We start from the raw sequence: 17,764 nt of genomic DNA on the forward strand, positions 1-17,764 counted from the left end.
GATCCCTGGTTCAGGAAGATCTCCGGGAGAAGGAAATGGCAACCCACTCCACTATTCTTGCCTGGGAAATTCCATGGACAAGGGATCATGCTGGGCTACAAAGTTGCAAAGAGTCAGACACAACTTAGCGGCCAGACAAGAACAACTAAAACATGGAGGAGAAGACTTTTGGTCATAGGGCAATCGGATGTTTGGCTTTGGAGAGATATTCCCAGCAAGTTTTCCGAAGTGGTTGTTATAATCAGCTTTCCCACCAGTGTGTGAGGGAGTCCCCGTGGAAGTATAAAACTTTATATGTCATTGAATTCTTTTGGAAAATTAGATTTATTTCTTTATTGGCTGTGCTTGGTCTTTGTTGCTGCCCAGACTTTTCTCTAGTTGCGGTGAGAAGGGCCTACTCTCCCTTGTTGTGATGCATGAGCTTCTCACTACAGTGGCTCCCTTGCTGTGGAGTGCTGTCTCAAGGGTGCAGGAGGTTCAGTAGTTGTGGGGTGAGGGCTCAGCAGTTGCAGTTCCAGGACTCTTGTGATGCACAGGCTTCGTTTCTCCACCGCATGTGGGATCTTCCTGGACCAGGGATCAAACCCGTGTCTCCTGCATCAGCAGGCGGATTCTTTACCGCTGAGCCACCAAGGAAGCCCCTATGTGTCACTAAATTCTAAAAAGTGGCTGCATGCAAGTCCAGCTAAGATCTGTCTGTGCTTCAGAATCCTCATTTCTAAGTGTTTTCCTGTACCGATCCAGAAGTAGAGAAAGCATCTAAAAAAGTCTCCAAGGCTGTTGGACAGGAAGGTGACGTCACTTGTCAGGAAGTTTAGAAACTAGAGTTGTCATCACCTTGGCTGACTTTGAGTCAGTCACCACTCTGGACCTCGGTTCCTCTCTCTAGAAGTGAAGCAGATGGATGGGACCATTTCTAAAGTTTCTTTTAGCTTCAAAGGCAGTGATTCCAAGATGAAAAAATGTTGATGTTGTGATGTTTTGTGAAAAGGCAGAAATAGCACGTGCCGTGACTGGGGAAACTATACTTACCCAAAGGCATAGACTGGAGAAAAATACACTATTCTTATATTGTTAGGTTCTTGCGTATCTATTTTGCTGTTTTTTACAGTATTTTTAAAATTTTGCAGCTGTGTGGGTTTTTAAATATTCATCTATTAAAAAATACTCATCTATACAAATATATTTGACATATTATCAGTACTTGACAATCTTATTAATATCTCATATTAATACATAAATTGTTTTTCTGCTTTTAGACATTATATAAGACCTGAGGCTTCATTCCCTCTGAATAAACTCTCGACTCAAGTTTATTAGACTCTTTGAAGTCTCCTAATATTTATTTAACAAATACTTATTGAGCAACTTCTCTGTGCCAGGCACAGTGCTTTGCCCTGAGGGGAATGAACGGGGATGAACTAGAGATGGTCTTTAATGTCTAGGAATTTACCACCTGCTGCAGGAACAAGCCCGTAAACAAACGGGTACCGGGCAACGCGCGAAGGTCTATTTTAGGCAACTTGTGAGCTTACCTCTCTCACTGGGTTTGGGCAAGTAAGGAACGCTTCCTGGAGGAGATGACCCTCAGCTGACACCTGAAAGATGATTTAAAGTAAGCCAGGTAACAGGGAAACAGAGGCAGGGGCCAGCTGGGGCACAGGCGTGGGAGCAGCAGGGAGCGGCAGGAGTCTCAGTGGTGAGGGGTCGTGGGACACAGTGAGGCAGGGCTGAAGAGGCTTGAATTCCCCACAGGGGTCCTTGAACTACCAGGGGGAGTGCCTGAAAAGTGCGAAGCCACGGGACTTCCCGGGCAGTCCAGTAGTTAGGATTCCGTGCTCTCACTGCTGGGCCCGGTTCTATCCCTGGTTGGGGAACTAGGATCTCACACGTCTTGCAATGCAGCCAAAAAAAAAAAAATAGAGAGAAAGAAGCCTAGGAGCGACACAGTCAGATGGGGCTAACCTGTAACTATTCAGCCCTGTCCGCAAGCCCCCTGGTACACCTGACCATGAACTGAGACATCACCAGATGTGTATAAGCTGGGCTGCCTCCGTGCCCTGCCAGCACTGCTCTGGGTTTCGGTTGGGGAGCTAGAAGACTTGTCAAAAAGCAAGTCATATGAGGCCTGCGGGCCTTTTTGACAACCAAGAGCAAGGTTTGAGCCCTGGAGGGGTGGCTGAGGGTCCCGCCAGGAGGGATGCACAGTAGGTCTGTGGGTGGTGGCCAGAAGGGTGAGGGAAGGAGGAATTCATCCCAACAGCGTCGGAGAGTGTCAGTGGGCATCAGTGGAGGAAACGGGCCCAAGGAGCAGGGAGCAGAGACCCACTGTGGCATGTTGTCTATAGCCAGTGGGGGGCAGGGGGCAGGCTGCCAGAGGAAAGGAGACAGCCCTTTGCCCGGGTCCCTCTCACTATCTCTGCAAAGGCTCCTTTATGCCTTGTCACTGGCGGGCCACCCCGACTGAGGACTCGATCCCCAGTGGAGCTGAAGGCATGTCCGTCAGAATCACAGGGTGCAGCTGGAAGCAGGGCAACCTTCCCAGTTTGGCTGATGACATCTTGATCAAGTTCTCAAGCCTGCGGTCAGCCCCTGACAGCTCCTCTGGGCAGGGGTTCATCTTGGGCCGCTCCTGCACCTGCCTGCCCACCCAGAGCACAGCAGCTGGCAGACCGCAGCCTCCTGCCAAGAAAGGCCTGGAACTCCGTGGGTCTCAAGAGGCTTGACTTTCAGCCTCGAGAGCAGTGTCCTCTGAGCATGGCCCCCAATCAACAGATGGCAGGCCAATTTAAAGATACAAAAACTTGCTTTCATTTTCACATGCTGTCTAAAAAAGTATAAAGGCTTACAGCTACATCTCAGGCTAACTAAAATCTTTATCCTGGGTTCCCCCAAGATAGAGTGTGATATAAAGTCTTCTGTGTGGAGAGTTTATTTAGGATCTGGCCCCAGGGAGCAGGAGGGAAGGACAGGCAAGGAGCAGGAGCCAGGAGGTGGGCCAAGGGTGGACCTGATATGGGTGATTCATGACTCCTTGGGATAGTCAGAGACGCCTTAGGAAATATATCTGGGAAGCAATCCCTCTGAAGAATAAAGGGGGAAGTAACTGGTCATCAGCTCTGAGTCCCATTGGCCAAGGATTGCCTCACAAGCATTAACATTCCACACTTCCAGGTTACACAGGGTGAGTACTGGGCCTGATAGGTAACCCGTCCTTGGCAGCCCAGGGATGGGGGCGCGGGGGGGCGGGGGCATTGTCAGCTCTCACCTGAGACCACCTAACACTAGTTGGAATAAAAGGTCAGTTCTGGGACTTCCCTGGTGGAATCCTCCGGCTTGTGCAGGAGACACTGGTTCGATCCTTAGTCTGGGAAGATTCCACGTGCCTAGCAGCAACTAAGCCTGTGCATCTCCACTACTGAAGCCCGAGCTCCTAGAGCCTGTGCTCCATGACAGGAGAAACCGCGGCAGTGAGAAGCCCGCACACTGCAAATAGAGAGTAGCCCCTGCTCGCTGCAACTAGAGAAAGTCATGTGCAGCAGTTAAGACCAGCACAGCCAACAATTACCTAAGTATTTTTAAAAAGGGTGAGCTCTGTGTAACCGAGGTGGTACACAGAAGTGTCTGGTACACTCTATAGATACACTAACATGCCCCTGTCCACCCCCACGGCCCTCTCTTGACCTCACGCAATGGACAACTTTCATTCTTGCCTGCCTAGCATCCATTTCTAACCTGGTCGTTGCACCCTTTTTTGGGCATTAGGAAGCCAAGCTCCCCTCACTTTCAGTCCCTGTAGTTGGGTGAGACTGACTTCCCCTCCCTCCCCATGCCCTCATCTCCAAGGGTTGGCCAAGTCCCAGATCCAGCTAATCAGCTAATCTGTTCCCCCGCCCACTAGAATGACCAGTTCTGGAAGGTTCCCCGGATCCAATTGGTACAAGATCTTCATTTCTTCATTTGGATATCTCCACAGCCATATATTAATATTAGGAAAGGCGATTCCATTCCAAGTTTCCAGCATGGGACGTGATGAGCTTATACCAACCAGCACACACAGTCTACTGGATGTAGACGCTAATTTCAGAGTATGCTTGTGACCTAAGTGGCCCAGCCAGGCTGGATTTCAGGACTCTGGCTTGGAATGCAGAAACAGTTGTGTCCTTTCAGATGGGAAGTGTATAAGAAGGCCTGGGAGTTCCCTGGCAATCCAGTGTTTGGGACTCTGTGCTTCCACTGTGGGGGTCACAGGTTTGATCCTTAGGAGCGGAACTAAGATCCCACAAGCCACGTGGTTTTGCTGATTAAAAAAAAAAAGGACCGTGATGCTGATGACTGCTGAAGGTCTTCCTAGGGTGCAAAGGTGAACCCATATCAGAAGAAGTCCTCACAGTACACGGCAGAGCAAAAAGACAGACAGAGCTAGTCCCTGAGAATGAGGACATGGGTGAGTTGTGGAATCAACCGAACCTGAAAATCAGCCTCCTTCTGGGATTCCAGTTATAGGAACCAGTCCCTCCTCTTCACTGTTCAAGTCTGGTGAAGGTGGATGTTCTGTTACCTGCAGCTGAACACAATCCTGAGACCCAGTGGTGGTGGTGGTTTAGTCACTTCAGTCGTGTCTGACTCTTTGTGACCCCCTGGACTGTAGCCCACCAGGCTCTTCTGTCTGTGAGATTGCCCAGGCAAGAACACTGGAGTGAGTTGCCATTTCTGTCTCCAGGGGATCTTCCCAACCCAGGGATCAAACCTGCGTCTCCTACATTGCAGGCAGATTCTTTACTGACTGAGCCAGCTGGGAATCACTCAACCGAGACCTGGACTCAGGCATGAAAGAGAACTGTCCGTTCTTGAAACAGTAAAGTCCCAGGGTGGAGACACCCTGAACAAGTGGAGACTTCACACCTGTCATCTTGTTTGACCATCATATTTCATCCTGGTAACTATTACCAGGATCCTCACTGAATACATAAAAAAAAAAAAAGACTCAAGTTAAAGCACTAACTTAAAGCAGTGGCTTTTTAGTGGGAGCAGCTTTGCCTCCCAGGGAACATTTAATGACTCGAGACTTTTCAGTTGCCACAATTGGGGGCAGGGGGAGGTATGCACTGGCATCTAGTGGGCAGAGGCCAGGAATGCCACGCCACGGCCTACAACGCACACAAAAGCCCGCAACAAAGAGGTCTCTGGGCCAAAATGTCAATAGGGCTGAGGTTGAGAAATCCTGCTTGATTGACCGAGGGCCACCTAGGTGCTAGACTCAGAATCAAATCTCAGGGGCTGCACCAAACGCAGCCCGCCCAGCTGTGGGCATGCAGTGCAGCCCAGCCCCAGAAACTGTCAGGTTTGCCACAGGGAAGACCCGGGAGGTTGAGGGGCCTGAAAGCCAGAGGTGAGTGGAGCCCAGCCACTTCCGAGGGCCCCGTGAGCTTGTACCAGCGTCACCCTCGGTCAGATGCGTTCCAAGGCGAGCCCCTTGCAGATTCCTGCATAATTTCTTGGCCCTGGTGGCCTGTGCTTCAGGGAACCTGGGGAGGTCTGTGGCTCCATGCCCAGGGTCCCAACTCCATTTCTACCTGTTTGTCTGGCATTTGCTGTACAAAATTGGAAATTAATAATTCATTTCACAGGATGAATAATTCAACAGAGGGGACAAAGGGTTGCTGGCAATGGTTGGCATCATAGAAACAGACTGTATTGCCTTCAAAAGAGAGCAGAAAAAGGAAATTCTACAGCCAAGCTGGTGTCTGGACCCAAGTGACTCTGAGGCTAGACAATTGAAATGAGCTCTCCTTGGGAGTGTGTAGAAGTGATGAGGACAATGGGGCTCCCAGAAGGGAATTTGGGATCCTACCCTTCTCCCTCCATCACTTCCAGCCTCTTAAAACTTTATGGTTCATTACAGCCCAGCTTCATTGGCACGTATTCCAGGAAGGCTTCCATGATACCCTCAACCAACTGGTTTGCATTTCTCTCTGATCCCATGTGTTAGTTACTTACCCCTGACCTCTACTAACCTCACAGCCTCGCACTAAGCCGTCTTTCTGCTGCCAGAGATTCTAGAGCCGTGGAATGGGTTTTCTAGTGTGAAGGGAAAAAGAGGTTCAACAGAGAGCTAGTGTGACTGACTCTTAGCATTTCAGGATTGTGCTCATTTGAGGTTCATATAAAACCTGGCAGCCCTTCTACTGAAAAAAAAAAACGCCCCAATATATCCACAGACATTTCAGGGGATGCAGAGGTCCTGGAGCCACTTTACTGACTCAGGTTTAGAATTCCTGCCTCACGAGGAGCCTTCCCTGAAGGAGGGGCTACAATTGTCCAGAGTGTGGAACATAGCGGAGTCCCCCAGGCTTGCAGTGTCTTGAAATGGCCATTTCCCATGTGCTAAGGTATTTGAAGAGAGTGAATAATCAACAAGCTATTAAATGCTTGCGTGTGACACTGGGCAAGTCATTGCCCATCTCTGGGCCACAATTTGTTTACTTGGAATTAGAAGAGTCGGTCTAGATTATCTTGACGCTTTGATTCAATCATTTATCAAACAAATATATATTACATGCTATTAGGTGCCAGGTACCTAGCTGAGAACTGGGAATAAGGTTAGGGAGCAAACAGATGAGGTTCCTAACTTGTCAAGACACATAGTCTAATGAGGAGGCAGTCACTGATTAAATGATCACACACAAAAATAAAAGGTGATGAGTTGTGATCAGTGCTACACAGGGGAAGTGCAGGGAGCTAGGTAGGAGTGTATATGTCGGGGGAATGATTTGAACTTGGAGAAAGAAGAGATAAAGACTTCATTTTGATGAGGAGAGCATCGGGGGTAGTTCAGGCTGAGGAAGCAGTGTGGATCTGGCCCTGAAGTGTGGGTGGCCGGGGCACTTAAGGAGTTAGATGGTCAGGTGCTCACTTTGGCAGCACATATACTAGAATTGAAACCACACAGAGAAAGTTAGCCTGGCCCCTGTGCAGGGATGATGTACAAATTCATCAAGTGCTCCATATTTTTGACATACATATACTATTGATGGGCTTCCCAGGTGGTTCAGTGGTAAAGAATCCTCCTGCCATTGCAGAGATTCAGGAGAGAAGGATTCAATCCCTGGGTTGGGAAGATCCCCCTGGAGGAGGAAATGGCAACCCACTCCCGAATTCTCGCCCCTGGGAAATCCCATGAACAGAGGAGACTGGCGGGCTGCAGTCTGTGGGTTGGCAGACCCTGGAGTGTCAAAAAGTTGGACATGACTGAGCATGCACGTGTGTACACTGTTGATACTCTGTATAAAATAGATAACTAAAGAGAACCTACTGTATAGCTCAGAGAACTATGCCAAACAATGCTGTGTGCTGACCTAAGTGGGAAAGAAATCCAAAAAAAGAGATGGTATATTACATATATATGACTTACTATGCTATATGGTAGAAATTAACACAATATTATAAAGCAACTATATGCCAATAAAAATTTGAGGAAAAAAAAAAAAAGAAATTAGAAGCTCAAAATGGCTTCATTCTGGAGTCTGCTGGGGACTCTGCAGCCCAGGAAGTGAACATCCAGGAACATGAAAAGGCAAGGTCCCTCTTTTTTCATGATAGCCAAGGCATATCTTCCAGTAACTTCTTTTGATGCTCTCCCAAGGAAAGCTAAAGAGCTGGCACTATTTCACTGCACTGAAACTTCAGGCTCATTGTTTAAAAACATCAAGTACCAAACTTTCCCGTCACCAGAGTAACTGAAGGTGTCTTTTGAAAGCCCTTCATCTCATTTCTTACATTAAAAGTATGAGATGCTACCGTATAAAAAATATTTAATTTTATTTATTTATTTTTTGACCATGCCATGGCATACGTGCCATGAATCAAACCCATGCTCTTGCGGTGGGAGCATGGAGTCCTAACCACTGGACTGCCAGAGAACACCCCCAAAACGTTTAATCTTAAAGTGAAGCAAAAATGCCCCGGCCCAGCCCTCGCTGCAATTTAAACTATGTCCCAGCCCTAGAGGAATTATTTCTACCTCCTGGTTCTGTGGCTCCATGGCCCCACACTGATGATTACCGAGAGCAGGGATGTACCAATTGCCACTCTGATGGGTGGTCTGAGAGCAGCGTCGCCGAGCTGCACGGGGCAGACAGAGCTACCCTTTCATCTCCCTGGGTGGAGCTTTAGGCTGGAGCCAGCACGGAAGCTTCAGTTCGGGGACCCCGTCTGCCCCCGCCCCCAGCTGCTGGACATCTCTGGGCAAATATCATCCCCTTTCTGAGCCTCAATTTCCTTATCCGCCAAAGGAGAGATTGGGACTACATGTTTGATGAGGTTCTCTTTGACTCGGGGGTTCTCTGCCCTCTTCTTTCTAAAAGGCATGAACCCGGACATTTTCAAAATCTTTCCAACAACTATTCATAGGCCAGTGACAGAAGGAGAGATAACTACCACTATCTGTAAATTATAATGAGTGGATAATTAGCTGCCTTCAAATTAAGCCTCCCTTCTTGGAAGCCAGGAGGCTTAGTTTTTTAAGTTGTTTATCATTATCATTCTTTAATGCTGTTTTCTTACCACAACCCAAAGGGAAAGGGAAGAATGACAAGCAGATGTTTTGTTATTAGGGGCCCTGGGGGATGATCTGATACTTCCACTGCAGTGATCATTCTCCAGATTCCTCTTGAGTCAGCAGAAGCTTTGATGAACTCGACAGAGGGCAGGGGGATCGGACAGACACGGCCTATCGAGAGAAAGCCTGGCTTAGCAGAAAGCTGCTGGGGACAGCAGTTCCTGGCCAGCGACAGTGTGGATTATGAAATTCGTATTTTTATGTAACACTTTGCAAAGAGATTTCATCGCCGTTGTTTCATTTTCTCATGAGGATTCTTTGCCACTGCCTGAGTTCAAACCACTATCATCTTCCACACGTCTCTCTCATTGCACAGTCTCCCTAGCTGTTGCACGTTGCCTGTAAAAACGGCCATCAAAAATCCATAGAAAGTAGATTAGTGGTTGCCTGCGGTGGTGCAGTGGTAAAGAAACAGCCTGCTAATGCAGGAGACTTGGGTTCGATCCCTGAGTGGGGAAGATTCCACTGGAGAAAGAAATGGCAACCCACACCAGTGTTCTCACCTGGGAAATCCCATGGACACGGGAGCCTGGCAGGCTAGAGTCCGTAGGGTCACAAAGAGTTGCACATGACTTAGCAACTAAACAACAACAGTGGATGGAGAGGAAGGCTAGTTCTCGCCCTTGAATCAAAGCTGACCTTGCAACTTTCTTTGACCAATGCAAAGTGGAAGAAATGATGTTGTATCAGACCCTATATACGACTGAAGTCATGGCATGTGACTTCTAAGGCTAGACCACAGAGGCATAGGTGCTTCTGCTTTGATCTCTTGGATTACTCCTTCTGAAGGAAGCCAGGGACCACGCTGCAGGGATGTTCAAGCAGCCCTGTGGAGAGCAACCGTGGCCTCTTGCCAATAGTCGGTACCAACTCGCCAGCCATATGAGTGGCTCACCTACCTGGAAGTGGATTCTCCAGCTCTGATCAAGGCTTCAGGGGAGTGCAGTCCCAGCTGACATCTAATTGTATCTTTGTGAGAGACCCTGAGCCAGATCCACCCAGCTGAGTCACTTTGGAATCCTTAACCACAGAAACCATGTCAGATAATAAATACTTATTACTGCTCTAAGCCACTGAGTTTTGGGGCAATTCGTTGCACAACAGTAGATAACTAATACAGTGGTTTACCCTTCAAATCTGGGTAAAGAGTCACTCCTACTCCATGTAGACTGAACTGGGAAAGATGGTTCTCTGAGTGAAATAGAATAGGACTCTATGGTCCTTCTCCCCTATCCTCATCCTGCCTTTTGTCTGTGGGAAAACTTTAGCCAAAGAATGTTCAATGGGAGATGAGAAGGAAAACTATCAAAGGAGACCAAATAATGATAGCTTAGTCAGTAAGCATAGTCAAGGACCTCTAATTCCTTCTCAAGGGCTATAGATAATACTCCGAGTCTCATCCTAGGAGCTGTCTTACAGATGCATGATGACTAGACTGCAGCCAACAATAAACTGCCATAGTTCTGAGAACTGGCCTCAAGGAAACGGGAACAAACTGACCACGGAACTGCAGATTAACTGTACCTCAGATAATCAAGATGACACTAGTCAGACCACTGATGACCAAATTCAGGATGACCGTCAGAGCTGACTGTGCTATTTCTGCGTGTAAGCCCCTTCCTGTGTTTGTAAAGGCCCTTGTCCCCTGGCTGTCAGTGGGGGAGTCAGCCTTTGGACAGGAAGCTGTCCCCTCCCCGCCCTGCTGCCTCGTCGTTGTTGTTTTAGTCACTGACTCTTTTGCGACCCCATGGACTGAAGCCCACCAGGCTCCTCTGTCTGGGATTTCCCAGGCAAGAATACTGGAGTGGGCTGCCATTTCCCTCTCCAGGGGATCCTCCGCACCCAGGGATTGGATCCATGTCTCCTGCACTGGCGGGTGGATTCTTTACCGCGGAGCCACCAGGCAAGCCCACCCACTCCGCCCCAATGCTGGCATCCAAAATAAAGCAAATGTTAGTTTGCTTTATTTTCCTTTCCACCAACCTGGCCTATCTATTGGCTTTTGGGCAGCAAGCAGCCAGACCCCACTTTTGGTAACACGAGGAGTGGTCAAGCTGCTGTTAGTGGGGAAACAGAGGAAATGAATATTGTGCAGGCGACGCAACAGCTCACCTGAACAATGGTCCTCTGCAAACACAAGCTGGTTGGAGGGTTGAAGCACAAAGGCAATACTGATTCATTTTAGGTGACTCAGAGCATCGGGGCCGGGTGGGACTCAGACCCAGATATTCCAGTGCTGATTTTCTAGCTCCAACTACTGACAGTATTTCTCTGTATTTATTCCTAGACTTGACTGATTCTGAGCACCACAGACACTTGCCTCCATTGCCAACCCAAATAATTGCCATTAAATTAAGTTAGTTGTGGTTGTGTTTCTTTTAATATAGAAAACAGAGGCCTCCCCCAATTCCTCCATACTTGTGTGTAACTGATACATGGTTTGAGGCTTCTCCTGTTGACGTGGCTTTTTAATTCTATTTCATTTGGACATATGACAGCTCAGACAAGGATGTCTCCTTTGGGAGCTCACCTTTCTCATTAATCTCTTCTAGAACATGAGAGAAAACAAAGATGAAATAAATATAAGGGTTAACATTCCAATGGAAGGGCTTCCCTGGTGGTCTACTGGTTAAGAATCTGCTTGCTGGTGCAGGAGACATGGGTTTGATTCCTAGTCTGGGAAGATGCCACAAGCCACGGAGCAACTAAGCTCATGCGCCATAACTCCTGTGCCTGTGCACCCTAAAGCCCTTGCTCTTCAACAAGAGAAACCAACCACGATGAGAAGCCTGAGCACCGCAAGGAAGAGTAGCCCTCGTGTGCTGCAACAAGGACCCAGAACAGCCAAAAACAAACAAATAAATTTTTTAAAACCACTCCAATGAATACGGAGCCTCCTTCCTTCCTCATTTTCTTCCTTCCTTCCTTTCTCTCCACTAACATTTCTTGAGCACCTACTACGTGCTTGGTATTGTCTGTACTATCTCATTTAGCCTCCAAATGATGAAGTGGCTATCAATGATCCCCTTTTGACAGATGAGGAAATTGAGACATGTTCAGAGAAGTCAGGTGTCTTGTTGGAACTTATTGTCTTTTTATAAGTCATGCTGTGCTGTGCTTAGTCGTGTCTGACTCTGAGGCCCCATGGATGGTAGCCACCAGGCTCCTCTGTCCACGGGGATTCTCCAGGCAAGAATACTGGAGTGGGTTGCCATGCCCTCCTCCAGGGGATATTCCCTACCCAGGTCTCCCACATCGCAGGCGGATCTTTACTGACTGAGCCACCAGGGAAGCCCAAGAATACTGGGGTGGGTAGTCTATCCCTTCTCCAGAGGATCTTCTCCACCTAGGAATCAAACCTGGGTCTCCCGCATTGCAGGCAGATTCTTTACCAGCTGAGCTACCAGGGAAGCCCATAGTCAAGTTAGTTAGCTTTTAAACTTCAGTGACGTTAATACCATTGGAAATAATGAAACCAATCCATACATTTCTGCCAGAAGTTCTATTTTAAGCTTTATCTGTACCAAAGACTGCCACGTGTGTTCTTACAATCAACCACCAAGATACAAATTAAATTTCCTGTGTGATGCCATCAAATGGGTGTGATGCCAGAGGGGAAAAAAATAGAGTGACCAGGACGTTTTTTTCTGTCCCTTCTAGATCACTGGATGACAAAGTTTACCTGAAAAAATTGATGTCAATAAAAGAACGCATCCCCTGTCCTGAAACAGTGTATAGCATTTAGCTGCAGAATTCCTCCTGGACTTGAGGAACCCAGGTAGCACACTTGGTTTTTCCAAAAGGTGGAACCACACCTGCTCTCCGCCCACCTCCCACCATCTCTGCTAAAGCAGCAAGGGTGCTAGCAGCGGAGAGAAAGTGTGGGCACAGCCACTTCTGTACTTACAGGGGGCGGAGTCTTGGGTTGGGGGCGTGGCCCCGGGCCCGGCTTCTCGGCGGCAGTTGGCTCCGGGACGGGGTCGGGCCGGGGCTTCCTGTCTGCGTCTGCGGAATAGCTGTTTGACCCCGGAAGTGCCTGCGCTCTAGGAGCTGTCACCCTGGACCGCGGCGGCGGCGGCGGCGGCGGTACATCGCCGGCATCGGAGCCGCCAAGGTGAGTGCGTGGCTGATCCCTGCGGACGTGGGGCATCGGACCTGGGAGGGGCTGCAGCCGTGCTTCACACGGCCTCGGGCCTCCCGCCTCGATGGCAGGGCCAAGGCTTAGGCTGCCCCAGGGGCCATGAGTCGCCCCGTTCTTCCTACCTTTCCACCCCGACCCCAGAGTCAGGCCGCCAGAGCTTAGAGTCTTAGGGTTCGAGGATCGGCCCCAGAGTGACCTTGGCCTTGGGCGAGACGCGGTCCTCCTACCCTCACCTCGAGCTTCAGTTTCCTCAGGGTTCATTCATTCGTTCAACAAATGTTATGTCCAGCGCCTCCTACGTGGGCACAGATCTAGGCACTGGGGATATAAACAGAGCAACAGAGGAAGTTCCCGCCCTCATAGAGCTTACAGTCTAGTGGGAGGAGACAGTCGACGACAAAGAAATGCACTAGGTAATTAAAGATATGACTGCAACCGGAGGAGTGAATACTTTACCTAGGGCAATCTGGTACGATCTCTGAGGAGGGTAATATTGAAGCGAGACCAGAAGGGTTAAGACAGAGAAACTGAGACAGGAGTAGCCATGGGGATGCTCCCAGGCCTTCTTGCGCTTATTCCAAGCTCCCCTTCAAAAGAAAGCCCTTTCCTAAATTTTTAACTTCTGCTGTCCTGCTTGACACTGAGGATCCACTGTGGGGTGGGGCACAGATATCATCATGATCATTGACCTTGCCATTTTTAGAGTCCAGTTATTGCCTAGTTAATTTCTACTCGTACTGTAGATGAAAACTCAAATATTCCTTGACATCCTCTTTCTGTTGAGTCAGTTCTCTGTTAAATGCTGTCATAGCCTCATGGGCCTTGCCTGCAAAGCATCCTTAAAGTATTGAATTTCCTTGTTCGTGTGGCTGTTTGGTTCATATCTGTCTTGTTAACCAGCAAGACCATAAACTCTGTGAAGGGCAGAATTGGGTCTGTTATTTGCCCGCCTTAGGATTCTCCAGGCTTCAGTGCCTGGTACATGGTAGGTATTCAAGAACTATTTGAAGGGACAAGTAAGGTTATTAACAGTTTTAGCTCTCCAGTAGTTCATAGAAGGTCTCTCTTGCCACCAGGTTATTACCTTCTCATTATGATTATGTCTCTCCTCTCCTTACATGACTCCTCACTGTCTTCAGATGAAAAGCCAAAATCTTTAGCACAGCGTTTGAGGCTCATTTTAAAGTGGCTCCATCTTCTCTATCCAACCTCTCCTCTCCACTTCTTGTGTTTTCAGCCACACCAAATGTCTCCCTCATCCTTCAAAGCCACAGGATCTGAGCCTTTGCTCATGCTTGCTCTTTGCTTGGAATGTCCTTCCTTTCCATCCTTTTCTCCTATCCTTCAACAGCCAGGTTGTAGGTCATGTTTTCTGTGACATTCTTCCTTTCTCTGTTGTGCTCATTTTGGAAATTTCCAGTTAAAGCTCAAACTACACGGATTAATAGTCATTTACATGCCCAGGTCCCAGAAGGTATTCGGTAAGTATTTGCTGAGTAATTGAGGAAGCCCAAAGTGCTCGGCTTACGATTGGGACTTGAATAATAATAACAACTAAACTTTACTGGGGGCCTCATTGGTGGCTCAGTGGTAAAGAACCTGCCTGCCAATGCAGAAGACATGGGTTCAAACCCTGGATTGGGAAGGTCCCCTGGAGAAGGAAATGGCAACCCACTCCAGTATTCTTGCCTGGGAAATCCCACGGACAGAGGAGCCTGGCAGGCTACGGTCCATGGGGTCGCAAAAGAGTCAGACATGATTTAGAGATTAAACAACAACAAACTTTCAGTTCAGTTCATTTCAGTTCAGTCGCTCAATCATGTCCGACTCTTTGCGACCCCATGAATCGCAGCATGCCAGGCCTCCCTGTCCATCACCAACCTCCGGAGTTTACTCAGACTCATGTCCATCGAGTCTGTGATGCCATCCAGCCATCTCATCCTCTGTCATCCCCTTCTTCTCCTGCCCCCAATCTCTCCCAGCATCAGGGTCAGACATGACTTAGCGATTAAACAACAACAAACGTTACTGAGTGTTTATTATGTGCCAAGTACTGTGCCGACCACTTAATATTGGTTACTTCTCACAATATTGGTTACTTCTCATGTCAACCTTGGGAGATTATGAGATTATGTACTGTTCTCATCCCGATTTTACAGATGAGGAGATCAGAGCTTAAAGAAGTTAAGGAACTATTCACATCTCAACATGGGTAGGATGGAGCCAAGATTTGAACCCAGGCTGTGGCACTATAAACTTCTCTTTTGACCATCATACCAGCCTGAGTCTAAACTGCCCTTATAGGCTCCGGCCTGTAGGAGTGGATTTCTTCTAAAAGCAGGTTTCTTTCTGTACCTGTCTAGACCTGGACTCTGGGAAGTAGAATTTTAAGGGTGGAGAGCCACCTCCTCCTTATGACTCTTTCCCCATCCTAGGTCCCTGCACTGGACACTCCCACTATCGTCTTTGGAAGGTGAGGATGGAAAGGACTGGGCCTGGGCTTCATTTAGACTTCTGCACTAGACCACTGATGTTTCCAGCTGTCCTCCCAGCATCTCAGAGGTTAGGAAAGAAGTATTTTTAGCATACTCAGTACCAGAGACCCAGGTGCCAAGGCACAAGAGCTGGGCTTCAGTTTCAACTTGGCGACTCAGGTATTTGCCTGAGCACATCAGGGCCCCTCTGTGGACCTCTGAGCATAATAATCCTTGTCATTCTTAACTGGGTTATTGTGAAAGACTAGTAAGATAGTAGCTCAATTAGAAATCGTGTATTGACTCAGTGGACATGAGTTTGAGCAAACTCTGGCAGATAGTGAAGGACAGGGAAGCCTGGTGTGCTGCAGCTGATGGGGTCACAAAGAGTCAGACACAATTGAGCAACTGAACAGCAACAACAAATATATAGCAGATGGTGTTATCTGCATTTTGCAGAGGTGAAAGATGGAAGCTCAGTCACGGGGCCCATGTGTTTGATCCACTATCCACTGAGTTCCTAGTGCTAGAATGGGCCTCAGGGACTAGGCAGACTAGACTAGGGACTAGTTCCTTCTCTTTACATCCCATGTGAAGATGGGTATCTTCACAGTCTTTAAAGCAGCCCCTGAACCAAGGTTCCTTGTGCACCAAGCTACTTCCCACCGCCTTACCTTCGTTCCTGCTGTTTCCTCCACCTGGGATACCCTTCTTCCCAGTTTCCACTATCAAGACTCAGCTCAGGTTCTCCTTTAGGCACTCCTCTAGAAATGCTTTCTCTACAACCACAAGCCCCTGCCCCCAACTCAACTGCCCTAGACTCAACACAGCAAATGGTTAAGAGCCAGCCTGCTTCACCACGCACTAACTCTGAGACCTAGGGGAATTTTTTTATCTTCTCTGAGCCTCTGTTTCCTCATTAGTAAAGTGTTAGTTGTTTAATCATGTCTGACTCTTTGCAATCCCATGGAGTGTAACCCGCCAGGCTCCTCTGTCCATGGGATTCTCCAGGCAAGAATACTGGAATGGGTTGCCATTCCCTTCTCCAGGGGATCTTCTCAACCCAGGGACTGAACCAGGGTCTCCTGCACTGCAGGCAGATTCTCTACCGTCTGAGCCATTAGGGAAGCTCATTGGGAAAATGAAGGCAATGAGATTAATAGCACCAACCCTGGACTTGTTTCAAGCATTAATACCTGTGAAGCCAGTTAAGGTATCTAAAGTGAGTTCATGCTGAGAAAATCGCTCAGAAGAGCACCAGCACCTGAGAGGCGTGTTTCTGCTGCTGTTATTGTCATCATTATTATTGGATCGGAAGCTCCCACAGAGCAGAGACCAGGCCTTATCAGTCTGTCCTTGTAACACAGGGCCGGTTCTGATATCTGAGAGCCGGGACCACAGTGACTCATGGCTGACCGTGTCCCTCAGCACCTCAGGGAGGGCTCAGGAGGTGACGGTTTCCTCATCCCACCCTCCATACATCTTCATGTCGTCATTGAGATGTGCCAGCCTTTTGTGGCATGTCTTAAGAGGCCTGAGTCACTTCTGTCCCATGGTTCAGCCAATAGGCACGTCCCTCCTGTGGATCAGGCCAAGCGGCACTGAGAAATGAGTGTTGGACTGGAAGACAGGAGATGTGGGGTCTGCCACTCACTGGCTCTGAGGGCATTTTGGGCCTCTCTAGAGAGGAGGTCACTCTGGCAGGTTTCCGTGAATTCTCTGTGAAAACCTTCTGGTCCTTCTATTTATCCACATCCTTCTTCCCTGAAGCCTAGAAAGTTTGTAAAATCTTAACACCCTCTGCAAGGGAGGAAATTCCCATGGCTTCAACCCCCCCAAATCTGGTTAAAATGGTAAGAAAAGTGTCATTGTATTCAGTTGTTCATCAAATATTTCGTGAAACCACCTCTGGACCAGGCCTGTGCTGGTCACAGGAAAGGTAGCAAGAGAAGGAGAACCCAGGCACTGGCCTCCCAGAGCTCACAGGCCACGGAGGGCACAGAGCTGGAGCCGCGAGAAAGATGATCTAGTTACTTTTAACCAGAACTTCACGAATTGGGTGGGAATTGGAGAAGGAAATGGCAACCCACTCCAGTATTCTCGCCTGGAGAATCCTATAGACAGAGGAGCGTGGTGGGCTACAGTCCATGGGCTCACAAGAGTGGGACACGACCTGGTGACCCAACCACCACCACGTCAGGTGTCACCTGGGGAGTGTTTTCCTCCTCAGCTGAGAACTGCCGCTTTAGGCAAAAAGTCACTAGTCTAGGTGAGTAGTTAGGGGAACCAGGCCTTTGAGGCCTGCCAGGAGCCCCCTGAGGCCAGAGGTTGAAGCTTCTCTCCTGGCTTTGGGGTGAGCCCCAGAGCAGACCCCTGCCCCCCGGAGCCTCTGCATCTGCCCTCTTCTTCCCGTCCGTATTCCTTTCAGGAGGGTCACGCAGCACAATGCCCGCTCTGCCCCTGGACCAACTCCAGATCACCCGCAAGGACCTGAAGACAGGAAAGCTGAGGACTTCGCCTGCGCTGGTG

The 17,764-nt window shown here is 48.7% G+C and overlaps 2 protein-coding genes and 1 non-coding gene across 8 annotated transcripts in view; 2 read left to right on the forward strand and 1 right to left on the reverse strand.

The window, feature by feature from the left end:
- Positions 1–455: 455 nt before the first annotated feature.
- LOC122693688 (anther-specific proline-rich protein APG-like) lies at positions 456–12,896 on the reverse strand. Its single transcript, XM_043901390.1, has 3 exons — positions 12,528–12,896; positions 1,536–1,598; positions 456–885 (listed from the first exon to the last, which is right to left on the reverse strand). Exons 1-3 carry the CDS (start codon positions 12,768–12,770, stop codon positions 799–801), a joined length of 393 nt encoding a protein of 130 aa, XP_043757325.1. The 5' UTR covers positions 12,771–12,896; the 3' UTR covers positions 456–798.
- Positions 6,909–7,015, forward strand: LOC122695827. The gene has a single exon (XR_006341576.1). It is a non-coding gene; the product is annotated as a U6 spliceosomal RNA (small nuclear RNA).
- Positions 12,606–17,764, forward strand: part of ASCC2 (activating signal cointegrator 1 complex subunit 2) — a 35,651-nt gene continuing 30,492 nt past the window's right edge. For 3 of the 6 annotated variants that reach the window (XM_043901384.1, XM_043901387.1, XM_043901386.1), the window contains exons 1-2: positions 12,606–12,734; positions 17,664–17,761. In XM_043901384.1, the coding sequence (XP_043757319.1) occupies positions 17,681–17,761 (81 nt within the window). In that variant the 5' untranslated portion in view covers positions 12,606–12,734; positions 17,664–17,680. Of the gene's footprint in view, positions 12,735–15,196; positions 15,235–17,663; positions 17,762–17,764 lie in introns of all 6 variants that reach the window. The other 3 variants (XM_043901385.1, XM_043901388.1, XM_043901389.1) reach the window with 3 other exon arrangements.

This window comes from Cervus elaphus, chromosome 5, assembly GCF_910594005.1.
Source record: "Cervus elaphus chromosome 5, mCerEla1.1, whole genome shotgun sequence".
In the NCBI taxonomy this organism is placed as follows: Eukaryota; Metazoa; Chordata; class Mammalia; order Artiodactyla; family Cervidae; genus Cervus; species Cervus elaphus.